This window comes from Salvia splendens, chromosome 8, assembly GCF_004379255.2.
Source record: "Salvia splendens isolate huo1 chromosome 8, SspV2, whole genome shotgun sequence".
NCBI lineage: Eukaryota > Viridiplantae > Streptophyta > Magnoliopsida > Lamiales > Lamiaceae > Salvia > Salvia splendens.
The window spans coordinates 32,756,208-32,772,459 of record NC_056039.1 but is presented as its reverse complement, the minus strand read 5'-3'; the positions used below and the strand labels follow the sequence as shown (position 1 = coordinate 32,772,459).

General features: G+C 39.1%; 2 protein-coding genes across 3 annotated transcripts; both read right to left on the bottom strand.

The window, feature by feature from the left end:
- Positions 1-682: 682 nt before the first annotated feature.
- On the bottom strand, positions 683-12,503 carry LOC121743141 (probable sugar phosphate/phosphate translocator At1g06470). Of its 2 annotated transcripts, XM_042136356.1 has the most exons (14): positions 12,368-12,503; positions 6,679-6,896; positions 5,683-6,385; positions 5,390-5,556; positions 4,761-4,846; positions 3,880-3,929; positions 2,998-3,065; positions 2,803-2,903; positions 2,629-2,641; positions 2,111-2,295; positions 1,844-1,930; positions 1,609-1,703; positions 1,301-1,430; positions 683-1,007 (listed from the first exon to the last, which is right to left on the bottom strand). In XM_042136356.1, exons 3-13 carry the CDS (start codon positions 6,189-6,191, stop codon positions 1,307-1,309), a joined length of 1,485 nt encoding a protein of 494 aa, XP_041992290.1. In that variant the 5' UTR covers positions 6,192-6,385; positions 6,679-6,896; positions 12,368-12,503; the 3' UTR covers positions 683-1,007; positions 1,301-1,306. The 2 variants fall into 2 exon arrangements, with proteins under 2 accessions (XP_041992290.1, XP_041992291.1); XM_042136357.1 differs by lacking the exon at positions 12,368-12,503 and having other exon boundaries at positions 683-933; positions 6,679-7,525.
- On the bottom strand, positions 7,636-8,732 carry LOC121743145 (heat stress transcription factor A-4a-like). Its single transcript, XM_042136362.1, has one exon. The coding sequence runs from the start codon at positions 8,649-8,651 to the stop codon at positions 7,815-7,817; it is 837 nt and encodes a 278-aa protein (XP_041992296.1). The 5' UTR covers positions 8,652-8,732; the 3' UTR covers positions 7,636-7,814.
- Positions 12,504-16,252: the final 3,749 nt, after the last annotated feature.

Genomic DNA, 16,252 nt, shown 5'->3' with positions numbered 1-16,252 from the left:
ACTATTTAAAAGGTGAAACTGAGATGAAGTTTATGGTTTTTATTTTGTACTGCTAGTGAGCAAAAATTTAAAAGAAAAATTGATTAGAATTTTGAAAATAATAGTGGTACCATCATATAGAAAATAATTAATGCAATGAATGAAGCACCTAATTTAGTTTGAGAATTTTCCTATCTAAGGGAATAGACTAAATGTATAAAATAAAACAAATAATGATAACGTGAACTAGACGAGATCGATACAATGCTCACGAATGGTGCTCACATAAGTAGCATATCATTTCTCTCGGTATATATATAAATAAATAATTTATCTTATTTTTATGTATAATGTTCTATTTTAATAAAATTAAATTAATTTATCAAATGAGCTGTTTTTATATTAATATATATATATATATATATATATGATTAAAAAATTAATTTAATTTTCTGAAAATACTATGGAAAAAACAACACTCGATTGATTATATAAAACTGAAATTGCTTCAACACCCGACATTTAAGTTAAGTACGAAATGAAAAAATACACAGTTTTTCTTACCCTTTGTTTTATTTAACAAATTATTTACCATTTTATTCTCTCGGAATATAATAAAAGAAAATGGAAGGAAAGAGCAACACTCGAGCTTAATCTTAAGTTCTTTAACAGTATTTCAATATCAATCAAGAAAAAAGTACTCTTGGCTGAGAATTCTTTTAATATTGATAAAAGTTGTAGTTATACAAGATAGTAGAATACAACCAGAAGCTGAAGACCAACAAAAATATGATGAATATACTCTTGCCTGAGAATTCTTTGAATATTGATGAATATGGTAAGCAGCATATTTTATGGTAAAAATTTGTTTAAACTTTACACTCTTTTGCGGTAACGATCTTGATTCAGAGATAAATCACCAAAAAAATCCAGTACTTCAACGTCCAATCCTTCCTAGAATTGAATCAACGATGCACGACTCGTGAGAAAATCCGAGGCTCAAGCTACAAGGGCTTGACTCGTTCGACCTACCACAATCAAAGATAAATTCCTACTTCTCCACCATGAAAGAAAAGGGATGGAATAGTAGTATATCCTAATTTTAACAGTTCTAGAATTATGCGAGAAACGATCATTTAAAGGGCTAAAATCATCAACGATGGATCACAGACAAAAAGAGAGAGACAGCAGCATTTTCAGTAACCTCTCTATGATGGATCTCAGAATACTTCCAACGTTGAAAGTGTACTGCGTTAAAGATAGCATGCTAAAATCATCAAGGTTGATTCCTACTTATTTGAGAAATCAGTAATGAGCTTACTCGAGTTCAATGATTCGGATTTAAAGGGCTATCTTCTTCCTCATCCATCTCATCGAGGATAGCATACTTTGAGGCTGCATTATTTGTTGGTGACTCGATAGATTTCTCTCCCTTCTGTAACTTATCGTATCTGATAGGCAAACAGAATCAAATAGATAGTTAAGAGTCCCATAAATCATGAACTGGCGAAGGAGACAACAGCAACCAAATTTGGTGGAAAATCAGCAATTGCAAATCCAGACATATGTTTGTTTCATTGAGCTAGAACAGGAAATCAGAGGATACGGAGTGAAGTTGTGATTACTTACTTGTACCAGTTAAATAAACTGACACCGGCCATTATCGTCAGAAGGCCTAGCCCTTTCATCCAGGTGAACTGGTCATGGAAATACAACACGGCCACCTGAAAAAAGAGTCAATAAAAACCTGTGTAAGAAACTCTCCACTATCCAATGTCACGACTCATATATTGGCCAAGTGAATTATCACAATAGTAGTTTCTACCGAAACGTGGGACATAAATAGTAAGGTAATCTCTTATACCAAAATAGTAACAGCTTCCTTCACGACCCCTGCTATTGTTACTGTTACTGCACTTGTAACCGACACGAGAATATATTCCGTTAGTACCTGCAATAGTATCAAGTGTTTGTCAGAAAAGCGATTAAAACTGAAGAACGCGTAACTTTAAAGAAAATGTGGAGCGTCGGTCGTCCACTCCTGTAAATGTTGCCAAATAAGAGAATGGGCTTTTTCATAGGAAAATAAACAATTTATCGAAAAGATAAGATTACTGGGAAAGAGATTTACCATGAAGAAAGCTAGGGTGCCCCCGAACAACATCAGCAAACTACTTCTCAGAATATGCGATGAGCTATTGAAGTAATCGCTCTTTCTGAACTCATGCCATGGATCGAGCATTAAAGAAAGAAGACCAGTTGCAATTGCCATTACAGGGGTCACATAGCTCATCAAAGTAAGTGGATTTTTAAGACCTAGAAAAGAGACAAAAGTGTCATAAACATAATAGATAAGTTGGAACAACGTCACAAACCAAAGTCAAAGACAAGCTGATACGATCCCACATCGGTTTCACACGAAAGTGTGGAATAGCATATAATAGGGAGTCAACCCTTTACCTTTGACCATGGTTTTGGGTTAAGTTAGGGCTTCCTATCTTATATGCTTATCACAAGCACAAAATGCTGATTAGAAAATGAGTGTTCGTGATTTACTTATGCTAAAAAGCATATGAGCACTAATAATTGCAGGTTGTATCCTTCTTGCTAAAATTTACATGTTGTAGAAAGGGTTATGTGATCACATACCATAGGTTTCTTTCTTCATTCCAGTTTCGATATCATCATGTACCAATCATTATAAAACAAAAGAAAGGACACATCCATGAGAGAATATAAAGATAATAGTATAACAGAAACAAGAAAAAAATATTCAGACACCAAAAATTTAATTAGTTGAGTAAGTTATAATCCAGCTTATACCTGGAGAAGAATTTGGGTCATTGTCCAGCGAAACCCAGACATGACAGCAGCAAGCATAACAAATATGAAACCCCAAAACTCAAATTCTGCCTCTCTTGCAACTGCGTTACGGTACAAAGCGTTAGAGGCGCAAATGATTAAGGCTGTCTTTATCATGATTCTAATACTCAGGAAAGATGTCACAAATTATCTCACCTGTTAATAGCACCCCCACAGAAATGACAGTCATGATGCCAAGCAGCTTAAAGCTTGGTGACTCCAATCTTGAGAAAACAATTTTCAAGTCAAAAGTCAGTTCATTAGTACTAAATTGTATGCAGTTTACAGCCAAAAATTATGAAAGTAAAAAAATACTATAATATTTCCGGATTTCCCATGAAAATAAGAAATTAGAGTAACTTGAATAATAGCAAATTTTCGAATCAGTAGTATGACACAAAAATTAATGGCAAGATCTTTCGGAGAGGTTAAACATGAATATATTTTGCTACTATACGATCTAAATCGCATGGCCTTACTACCTTAAAGTTAATCTATAATATATTAGGCGGCTATTGTATCTCTAACACTGGTCATTCAATAGTAAAAGCTAGAATACTTTCTTTTCCATGTTTTCTCAGAACTGCAAGGGATCAATCTGAGTTAATAAAAGTTCCCAAGGATTTCAGAATCAAAGTGAGTGAACTAATGTAACCAAAATTAGCGATATATAAAACACAGTGATCTTATCAGCAAGAGTGACTACAGTAGCATATATTGCAAGATATAACCATATTTAGAGATTCATTAAGTGGGCATTTAAATGACCTTATCAAAAATTTGCAAAATTAACCTTGAAAAATGCTGCAATTTAGACCCCTAAGTATTACTTAAAACGCTATGTCAGATTCATAAAACAAATTTAATCGAAACTGAATGATGCTGCATATGGTGTATATGGTGCCGGAGAAGATAAGAACCAATTGGGTTTCAGAGAGAGAAACCCAATTCAATTCAATTCAATTCAGATAAACGTTCTTAGAAAGGCTTATGGTACATGGTGATGTAAAGCAAGCAGACTAGTTTATGGGAAAATACCTGAAAGCAAAGGCAAAAAGAAGGAGAAATATTGGTGCTGCAGATTTACACTGCAAGAAAGGAAATAATAACTTCGTTATCTAAGCATGCCCAAGAGGGAGTAAAAATAACCCATAGTGGGAATAATGTCTCTCCAAGGTAAGTCAGGACACATGTTTTAATCTATGTTTCAAAATGTAAAGTCAAGCCTATACAGCCTTCTGTTCTTAGCTTAAACTAAGTCCACATTAGTAACTTATATTAGCAAAGCAAAGAAAATTCAAAAATCCTGAAAGGCATGTAAAAAGAAACTACCAGGACTTGCAACCTTACGTTCATATTTCCTATTTTCACTGATGATTCTCTGTATAGCTCATTTCACGCAGTTTTAAGTCTTTCATTAGTCCTGCACACATGACAGCCATGGGTTTTATGGTGTCTCACCTCACCTCATTAAAATACTCATGTCAAGGCTACACACGGTCTTGTTTATGAGTTCTCAAGTATGATATTTTATAAATAGCTGCATAAAGACCAACATATCAAATTTGGTTTGGGAACTCTTCATGTTTGAGCAAATTTGACTACTCACTCACTTCATGTGTCAGTTCTCCATTTTTCCATTTTAATCTATCCCTCAAAATATTTCCCGGTCCATTTTTGGTAACTACCTCGCCACTTATGCTCCTACTATATTAACTTATTTACATAAATACCAAACATGAATTACACACTTTCATAACATTTTCGATAAAATACATTTCCCCTAAATGTGGGCTCCTTTTTCCACTTATGTACACACTTATCCAACATTTATTAAAATCAGTGCCGGAAAGAAATGAAAAATGGTTAAGGTATGGAAGGAGTATAATTAATAGATCTGATAGAGAAGAATGACTCACCATGGTGGCAAATGTAACAGAGATGAAAACCAGAGATAGGTTACTCAGATTTATATCCAGTGCGGTGCTGAGAGCTGTCGGTACAACTGTGAAAGGCAAAGGCCATCTGTAGCATTAGTTGTCAGAGAAGTTAATGATACTAGCGAAATATATAACAGTGACTAAATTAAATTGTTACTTTTGTAAAGATTTATTCATCGAATTTAGGTGAATGAAAACAGCCAATTAACTACTTTTTCCATTTGGATCAACAACCAACTAAATCATAGTTTTATTTCTACATCTACCCAAACCTATTTTAGAACGTAATCCACCGGTTGGAAGATATTAAAGTGCTGTTCAAGATAACCTACACGAAATGTTGAGCCAAACCTAATGAGATGAATATCAAAATTTCAAAATGGGATACCAAATTGCCAGAAAGTACCTATTATATTACTATCTTTAAAAACAAATTAACCTCTAAGATTAGCAGATATGGAACCTTGGTCAAAAAAAAAACCAAGGTCACTACAACAATATGCCTATTATAGATATGACTGGAAAATTAGCTGACTAACTATATGAATCATGTGGAAGTCATGTAATAAATAGTTCTAAAATAGATGGGCACTGAACCTTTGTCCTACCTCTCACAAAGTAATCCTTCCATGACATATCAGAAGGTTGAAATCTGTCCGACCAAAACCATGTAATGCCCTTTGACAAAACAGCTTGCATTGAAAAATGGATGGTATTCATTAACAGCGGAGCAGGGAATTTCCCCATATCATCTCCTAATAAAGTTTTATTGTACCTGATCCAGTCAAAAAAACAAATTGACAAATATAAATAACAACTAAATGACACATACTTGAGAACCAGCAACCAGAATCCAGGCAATAACAAAACCAATTAGAACAAAGATAAAGAGCACACTTACAGTGTCAAAAATGTACTGAACGTGTACCAAACCAGTATAAAGAACAACGTCTTCAGGACGTCAGCAGCAGAAACCGGGTTCTCCAACTTTTTCCTAGATGTATCATTGTAATCGCCATGATTAAGGCCATTGGTGCTACCGGAATATATTTCAGCATCAGGCCGACTTTCAACGTCAAAAGGCACATACTCATTTTGATTTCTCAATCCATTAGTGGAAACACCACCATTTCTTCCACTATGGTCCATCCTGTGGTGAAATTCACTATAATAAAATCTTTCTCTGCCTATAGTTCCTCTTTCTGACACTTGCGGTTGAACCAAAGGCAACTCAAAATCAAAGTCTTCTTCATTCACTCCCTCATCATGCAATGGAGCTGATCGCGGGATTCCATCTTCATCACACCAACCCGAGAAAGAAGGTTCCCGCCTAATTTGTACTCTGTTAACACTATCAGTTACCTCATCACTTCTTCCTTCCTCAATACTTCCCAAATTGCTCTCTACCATTGCCTTCACCACTTCCTTTTCCAGCCATTTAAATACTAACCACTACACCACATAATGCTTCCTTCACCCACTTCTTCAAAAAGAAACTGTTTTTAATAAACAGCGGTTTAAACCCTCAGAACCAACAAATCCCCCAACAAAAACAACAAGAGTTCAATCCGAATTAAATTTCTGCGCTGCCAGCTAAAAGAAAACTGCACAAAATTGCACACAGAAACTAATCAGACATTTTCCCCAAAAAATAGGAGAGTCCCAAAAATTCAAACTCAAGTCAATCATCACACCAAACACCGCACATATAAAAACCGCCGAACTTTCTTGACTTAAATTGGAAGCAACAACTAACTAACAATCAAATCTGGACCAACTCCGGAAACAAATCCACGCCCATAACTAAAAATTGAAAATTTGGACCACGGAAATCAAGATCAGGAATTAGAAACATACAGAAACAACGGCGACAAGTAGAGATGGATCGAAAACCTACCCGCTTTATTCACTTTATGGAAGTTTCTGAAATTGGGCGTTGCTATAGGTAGATGTAGAGATTGGGTGTCAACTTTGAAGGATCGATCGGATCTGCGCGTGTGGTAGTTCGCTTTTTCTGAATTTGGTGCAATGTTGTAGTCGGTGATTGAAGAGCTGTCGGCAGTTAAACTGCTTAATATTTGCTGGTAACGAACTTATGTTTCAAGTCTACGAAACCTATGCTCCAAAGTTGAAAAAGAGAAATTTAATATTTCGAAATTATACTCCCTCCATCATTCCATGGTCGATAGATGATATATATATGGAAGATGATACACAAATTTTCGAAAATAAATATCCGCTTAATTTTACATATTTTAATATCTCCAATTATGTTTTATTTTTCTATTTTGGAACATTTATTAAATATCTCATTACAATTTTACTATTTTTGGTAAATAAAATTCAGATTTTATTAATTTATTTCTTGCATTTCATTCACTCAGAGTATTTCTTAAAATTTGTGTCTAACTAAAATGAGATGCATAATAATGGACATATATTTTGGATATTTTACCAATTTACACTCCACTTGGTGGTTGGACTTGGAGGTGTGAGTGTATCGTGGTTTTGCAAAAATTAGTATTTGAATTTCTATATTTAATTTGTGTTTCGTTACATGTGCGTTTTATTTAGACTATTCAATTCGTGTACCTTCAATTTATTAGACGTTATACCTAAACAAGAAATGTCCGTTATCATTTTACCAACATTAATAGGAGAATTTTGTTAGAATATTATATTTTTTCGCATTTACTTAGTTTAGGACCAATTTGTATAGATTCCCTCCATAATTGTTTATAAAGATATCCAAAATATTTCATGTTATAGTTATAAGGTTTTGATGATCAATATTCCAACACACACACACCATTTCTTCAAACTTCAACAAGGCAATTTGCATAGTTTCCTGTACATAGATGATGAGAGAGAGATATGAACAATATATACACAGAAAAAGATATACTCATCAAATCATGCAAAAATAAAAACATGTAAAACAACAAAAATCTAGAACAAGAAAGCCAAATGCATCATCTAATACTATCATCATGGCATCTTTTAACACGATAGTAAAACTACGAAAGAACCGTGTCAGATCCTCTCGGCTTGAGAGAGATGCCCCGTGTGTTGTGTTGTAAGGCCATCCACAGTCCACCAAGGCTTGTGTTCATCCGCAAATCTACTAGGATTCGTCGTCCTTTCGTACGCCTCTCTTTGTTCCGCCTGCACCACAGACGGAGCAGGAGCCTCGGTCAGAAACTGCTGCCAGAACACATCATTAGCAGCCACGGCCTGATTAGTCCCACTCCCTTCAGCCGACCTAGCATCCGGACTTATCTTCATGTCGACTCCTGATGGCTTGTTAGGCCTTGACTCAGGATCATAAGCCAAAGATTCATTACAACACTCTTGTGGAGGAGTGCAAGGTGGGACGTTGATATCAGGCTCCATAGGCGAGGATGGCTCGTTTTCTGGAGGGATTTGGTCAATCCCGTGAAGGAACGTCTCCCAGAAAGTTAGAGATGAGTCCAGCTTCTCAAGGTATTTCAAGTCCAACACTGGAAGAGGTGATGAATGGCTGGGATCCTCTTTGATCACCTTGGCTTCGTCTCTCAAGTAACGCAGAGCCAGAAGCCGTCTCTTCTTGCTTGGGGATTCGGACTGGTCCATGAGACCCGAGCCATAGCCCGGGCTCTGCAGCAGATGGGCCAAGCTATCCACCAGCTGCCGCTGCCTTTGATCAATGCCCTGCAGTGTCTGCCCCAGTGATCTCAGCTCGTCCTCGTATCCTTGATTCTTCTGTCTGTAACTCTCCACCTCTGTCTCGAGGGAAACTCTTTCTTGCCTCAACTTTTCGATCTCCTTCTCATACTCCTCCCTCTCTGATGGAGTACGGACTAAACAAGCCCAATAGCAGTGACGGCCCATCAGCCCAAAGCCCAAGGAAGAGTATCAGTTCGGCATTACCAAAGAGTTCGGCCCCAGCCTACAGCTCGGTAAAAGCCGACCAATCAGTTCGGCATTACCAAAGAGTTCGGCCCCAGCCTACAGCTCGGTAAAAGCCGACCATTCAAGCTCTACTCTCAGATCGGCAAAAGCTGCTCGGCAATAGTTCAGCAGTTCGGTCTCAGTATTTGACCGAACTGGGAGATAGTCAACTCATGTCAGAACCTCCACGATCTCCACTACACCCACGATCTATTCAGTGGTGTCAAGCAGTCATTAATTCAGGCAGGATAGTGGGCCCATGCAGGATTGCATGACCTCCACGACATCCACTACCTAGTTAGTGATGATGCAAGCCACGATCTTAGTTCAATGTATAAATAGAACTTAGATCAGATAGAAAAGGGTTGAGTTCTAAGGAAGTTCTCTAGAGAGCAAATATCAAATAGCAAGTCTGTATTGTAAGCTGTAATCCCAGATCAAGCAATACAACTCTGCCCTCTTTTCTTCCCGTGGACGTAGATTTACCTCAGTAAATCGAACCACGTAAATTCTTTGTGTCGTGATCTGTATTCTCTACCAGCATTTACAAACATCAGAAATTCGCGGATTCATCACTGGCGCCGTCTGTGGGAAACAGAGAACCAAATTTGTGATAAAGCGAATTTTTGACCCTTTTTCCACCCCAAAAAAAAAAAAAAATGCATACCAGATCACACACTACCCGTAATACCGTTCGTGAAAACCATGAGGAAGCTAGTCCAGCCCGCAGGTCCGGAAAACAGCCTCGGGAGACATCTACTTCCAGTTTTCACGATGAAGGAACAAGCCGCTCAAAAGGTCCACACACCGAGTCTTCCCAGCAGCCTGATTTGGATGAGGTTGTCAAGCTGTTCTTGGCTGAGAAGCAGGATGAGTTCTTAGCCTTCCTGCAAAAGAGCCAAGAGCCGAAGACGAAAACGGTGGATTCTCCTTCCTCCTCCAGACATGAAAGTCACTACCGCAGTAGTGCCGTGTCTTCCGGAAAGAAGAATCCTCAACCCCGACATGTTCCTGTTCCTCCTCGGTACCGAAACCACAGGAGAACTCCATCTCCTCCGTACCGAAGAGATGTCAGTTCGTCCGAAACGAGCTGCAAGCTAACGATTGTGAAGTCCAAGCTTCTAAAGAGGATACAAGACCACAATTCAGCTTAAACAAGCAGTTCGTCCGAAACGAGCTGCAAGCTAACGATTGTGAAGTCCAAGCTTCTGAAGAGGATACAAGGCCACAATTCAGCTTAAACAAGCAGTTCGTCCGAAACGAGCTGCAAGCTAACGATTGTGAAGTCCAAGCTTCTGAAGAGGATACAAGGCCACAATTCAGCTTAAACAAGCAGTTCGTCTGAAACGAGCTGCAATAAGCCAACGATTGTGAGTCAAAGCTTCTAAAGAGGATACAAGACCGCAATTCGGCTTAAGAATCAAGCACTTCGTCTGAAACGAACTGCAACGAAAGTCCGATTCTCGCGATAAAACTTGCCTGAATTAGGACAAGGGAAAGTCCGATCCCCAAATTAGGACAACGGAAAGTCCGATCCGAGCGATAAAACTCGCCAAATTAGGACACAAGACGAGTCCGGTCAAAGATGTTTATTTCATCAGGCCAAAGACGAGTCCGGTCAAAGATGTTTATTTCATCAGACCAAAGACGAGTCCTCATCAGACCAAAGACGAGTCCGGTCAAAGATGTTTATTTCATCAGACCAAAGACAAGTCCGGTCAAAGATGTTTATTTCATCAGACCAAAGACGAGTCCGGTCAAAGATGTTTATTTCATCAGACCAAAGACGAGTCCGGTCAAAGATGTTTATTTCATCCGACCAAAGACAAGTCCGGTCAAAGATGTTTATTTCATCAGACCAAAGACGAGTCCGGTCAAAGATGTTTATTTCATCAGACCAAAGACGAGTCCGGTCAAAGATGTTTATTTCATCAGACCAAAGACGAGTCCGGTCAAAGATGTTTATTTCATCCGACCAAAGACAAGTCCGGTCAAAGATGTTTATTTCATCAGACCAAAGACGAGTCCGGTCAAAGATGTTTATTTCATCAGACCAAAGACGAGTCCGGTCAAAGATGTTTATTTCATCAGACCAAAGACGAGTCCGGTCAAAGATGTTTATTTCATCAGACCAAAGACGAGTCCGGTCAAAGATGTTTATTTCATCAGACCAAAGACGAGTCCGGTCAAAGATGTTTATTTCATCAGACCAAAGACGAGTCCGGTCAAAGATGTTTATTTCATCAGACCAAAGACGAGTCCGGTCAAAGATGTTTATTTCATCAGACCAAAGACGAGTCCGGTCAAAGATGTTTATTTCATCAGACCAAAGACGAGTCCGGTCAAAGATGTTTATTTCATCAGACCAAAGACGAGTCTGGTCAAAGATGTTTATTTCATCAGACCAAGTACAAACATCAACTTACCCCGTACCTTTATCCAGAATGCCGAAGTGACTCGCTTCGCCGAAGTGATTCACTTCGCTTTTCGGGGGGGGTAGTGATGGAGTACGGACTAAACAAGCCCAATAGCAGTGACGGCCCATCAGCCCAAAGCCCAAGGAAGAGTATCAGTTCGGCATTACCAAAGAGTTCGGCCCCAGCCTACAGCTCGGTAAAAGCCGACCAATCAGTTCGGCATTACCAAAGAGTTCGGCCCCAGCCTACAGCTCGGTAAAAGCCGACCATTCAAGCTCTACTCTCAGATCGGCAAAAGCTGCTCGGCAATAGTTCAGCAGTTCGGTCTCAGTATTTGACCGAACTGGGAGATAGTCAACTCATGTCAGAACCTCCACGATCTCCACTACACCCACGATCTATTCAGTGGTGTCAAGCAGTCATTAATTCAGGCAGGATAGTGGGCCCATGCAGGATTGCATGACCTCCACGACATCCACTACCTAGTTAGTGATGATGCAAGCCACGATCTTAGTTCAATGTATAAATAGAACTTAGATCAGATAGAAAAGGGTTGAGTTCTAAGGAAGTTCTCTAGAGAGCAAATATCAAATAGCAAGTCTGTATTGTAAGCTGTAATCCCAGATCAAGCAATACAACTCTGCCCTCTTTTCTTCCCGTGGACGTAGATTTACCTCAGTAAATCGAACCACGTAAATTCTTTGTGTCGTGATCTGTATTCTCTACCAGCATTTACAAACATCAGAAATTCGCGGATTCATCACTCTCCGAGTCGGTTACTGCATTCACATTGCCCGAATGGCTGTGGATAGGCTTTCGCCTGCGGATGTTATTCAGTAGATGCCTCTGTCCGCGGATAAACTCTTCATTCGCAAACTCCCACTGCTCCGGATCAACCTTTCTAAAGCCCTACGAGTTGAACGAAACTCGAGTCGGATCATCTCAAACATTCTAACCAAGACAAGAAGTTCATCTAAACCACTTGAATTCCCAAACACCAAATCACAACACATAAAACACAAATCACAAGTCATTGAATTCCTAAACCTTAATCATCATAGAATCTGATTGATACAACAATTGATCATCATAAAATCTGCAATTTTTCTGGTTTGTCTTATCAGTTTAAGCATCTAAACACACAGAAAACACAAATCACAAGTGATTGAGCAAACACAATGAGATTAACTAGCATGATAAGCTAGAAAGATGATTGATCAAAGAAAAGAAAAGGCTTACATATGTATTAAGTTGTCTGATGAAGCTGGAAAAATTGTTGTGCTTGAAATACTTAGGCAACAAATCACCAGCAAACTCAGGTGGATTCCAAACCACAAAACTACGACCTGTTCGACTCCAAGATACAACACCATTAGTTAGATGATCATCCACCATTTCATATGTTTTCAGCAGAAATGGCGCCGGTGAGCTAGAGCTACCATTCGCTCCATCCATCTCTCCCTCTCTCTGCAATCTCACAGTAATCAATACAAAAAAAAATCCTCACTGTTACAAAAAAAAATTCCTTCTTCTAGAAGCACTCTACCTGTATGATATAATGCCAAGAAACAATTCTATTTTACATAGCTAAATCTTTACAACCCATTATTTCTCTTCAAAAATAGAAAAGGGGGTTTTCAATTTTTTGTTTCGATAACAAAATGAAGAAAAATAGGGAAACTGGAAGAGCACGGGATTCTTGGAGAAAAAAGAAAGCAAAACCCAGAGATGAGTAGAATAAATACACATGGAGAAAGCAGATTTGTGGTGCCATGGTCAAAATTTGAAAATTTGACGATTTGGGCGTAATCAAATGCAAGACTTTCAACAGCACCTTGAGTCAAAACATCCACTCAGTTGCATAGTTTTTCTTTTTTCTAATTTGTTTTTATTATACTACAACTTTTCGGAAATGCAGTTGAAAATTCAAAGATGCGCTTTTTGATTTGTTTATTGCTGTTGATGTCGTTGAATTCAACTCCGGTGAGGACTGAGGAGAATTGAGGTGACGGGAGATCAGAGACGCAGTCATAAATCGTCATTTGTGAATCAAACTCCGAATTTCTTTTCCGTTTTAGGTTCTGATTTCTGAAACAGTCGTTGCACCTTTCCTTTTAAGTTTTTCCACTTAAAATATAAATTTTATATATCTGAATATACTAAAGTAAAAATAGTTTTTATTTTTAAGAGAAAAAAAAGATACTTCCTCTGTCCCATAAGAATAAGTGGGTTGAAACGAATTTTAATATATAATTAGTAAAATAAGTGACAAGGAGAAAATGTATTTGAAATTATGTAATAGATGGTGGATCCACAAATGATAAAGTAAAAGAAAATGAGAAATAAATTGGATATGAATTATTTCTATAGGTCATGCGAAGAAAATATGACCTATTTTTATGGGATGAATAGAGTATAACATTTCAAACATTCGATAAACTGGTAAGTGAAAAAGGTATTTGAAATTTTATTCAAGAATCATCTTTGCACACCAATTATTATTTTTTAACCGGAACCAATAACCTTATTTCACACCGAAAATGAAATAAATTGATTTAGTTGAGATATCCCGAAAAGATATATGCCGGATTTATGGACGTCCTATGTGGAGGACTTAAGCCAAAAATAAACTACTTTTTTTTAAATATTTTCTCTTAAAATTTATTCAAATTTTATCTAAATAATTATATAAACGTCTCTACCAACCATTAAAATTATTTAAAAATATACTTTTATTTTTTTTAAATATAGTATTTATACAAGTTTATTTTCTAAACGAAGGGAGTACGCACGTAGTATTTTAGGTGTATAATTATTAAGTGGTGATACTGAAATGCATGAAAGAAAAAAAAACTGGACTATCTATAACTAATAATTTTATACCAAGTAAAGATCAAAATTGGTTTTGAATATATGCACATTATACGATTTTGGTCAGATATTTTATTTTTAAAATTTTTACATCATGAACATTTCAACTCGGATCACAATTGGTCTTATACTAACAGTTCCGTCAATTTTTATACGGTCAACGATTTTAACCCAATTTTTACCAATTAAAGCTGTTAATTATGATTTTTAACTCACTAATTATATAATTAATTATTATTCTAATTTAAAACAAAATGAAATCGGACGAATCTCCCTCCCCTCACTTCGATCGCCGGCGAATCGGACGGCGACTTCCAGGCGGAAGGAGCAGTGGCTGCTCGTGGAGCCAACGACGCTGAATCATCGGAGAAGAGAGCAGACGTTGTAACGGAACACCCGAGCAGCAGCAACAGCAATGGCGGTGGACGGCTGGCAGCCAAGAAGGAGAAGGCGGCAGCAGCGACCACGCCAAGTCTCCAACAGCTACAGCTCCTGCTGCATCGTGGTGGTGCTGTGCTTTGCAGGCGACAACCACCGAAAGTGAGAGGAGATGTCAGCTGAGGGAGTAGTGGCGCCGGCATCGCGAATAGCAGTGACGAGCCCAGGCGAACAGCAGAGATCACCGGCGCTGGTGGAGGAAACCGAGGCGACGGAACCGGCAGTGATGCTGACGATGGGATTGAAAGGGAGAGGAATGAGTTTAGGATTTGGATCTCCCGATTTTGATTAAAACAAATCATAAGTAAGAGCATCTCCAATAGCTAGTGGAGAAGCAATAGTCCAGCCACAAATTCTTCTGCCACAAATTCTTCTGCCACAAATTCTTCTGCCACATCATCAGCTCTAAAATTCTCATGTCACATCATCGGGACAAACAACTAGACAAGCAACTGGACAAGCAATAGCTCAGCCATAGCCTAGCCACATCATCAGCACTAAAAACAAATAATTAACAATCATACAAAATACGGAATTCAACTTACGACACATACACGAGAAAATGCAATAATTTCATTTAAATTAAAAAGGTACATTAAAAAAAATTACATAATTAAAAAAACCCTAACGTGTGCAGTCCTCCGCGCCCACAACTCTTCAATTAAATCCTTTTGGAGTCGAATAAGAGCTTCCACTTGGCGCATGTCGGCATGTGCTTGGAGGCGGCCGACGTCATCGTGAGGTACCCCACTTCGTACGTTCGGGGTGGTCAGGTCGTGGCTTGGACCGGCTCTGTTATAGTCGTTGGCCCAACTAGTCAGTTGTCCACCTTCATCTTCGACAATCATGTTGTGCATGATAATATAGGCATACATTATATTAGCAATGCAGTCGGCATGCCACAAACGCGTTGGACCCTTAATTGCCGCCCATCGAGACTGGAGCACACCAAATGCGCGCTCCACGTCCTTGCGCGACGACTCATGTCGTTCCGCAAAGTATGTCTTCCTCTCATCCGATGCGCATCTGATCGTCTTCACAAAGACGGGCCACCCCAAGTAGTAGCCCATATCATGCTAGCTCCCGTTGGCAACAAAACTGATGGCCGGACCGACGCCCTGGCACTGCTAGTTGAAAAGGGGCGACGAGTTGAGGACGTTGAGGTCGTTGTTCGACCCGGCTACCCCAAAATACGCATGCCAAATCCACAGCCGGTAATCAGCTACGACCTCGAGGATCATCGTGGGATTCTTTCCCTTGTAGCCAGTCGTGTAGAACCCTTTTCAGGCAGCGGGGTAGTTCTTCCACTCTCAATGCATACAATCTATGCTGCCTAACATACCCGGGAACCCATGCTTCTCCCCGTGCATCTGCATCAGCTCCTGGCAGTCTTCGGGGGTAGGGCTTCGAAGGTACTGCTCACCGAATATTTCAATCACGCCCTGACAGAAATACTTCATACATTCAAGGGCAGTCGACTCGCCGATGTGGAGGTACTCGTCCCACATGTCTGCCGCGCCTCCGTAGGCCAGCTGCCTGATTGACGCAGTGCACTTTTGAATAGGTGTGTGGCCGGGTCTACCAGACGCATCGTGCCTGAAGTGGAAACACTTATATCGACGCTCCAAAGCGTCAACAATACGCATAAACAGGGCTCTGCTGATCCTAAAACGCCGTCTGAAAATGTTGGCGTTAAACAGAGGCTCCGGTGCGAAGTAGTCTTCGTATAGCCGCTGATGTGCAGCTACGTGATCCCGCTCAATCACTGCTCGACGGTGGACAACGGGTCGAGGTCGAGGTACCGCCGGCTGCAAG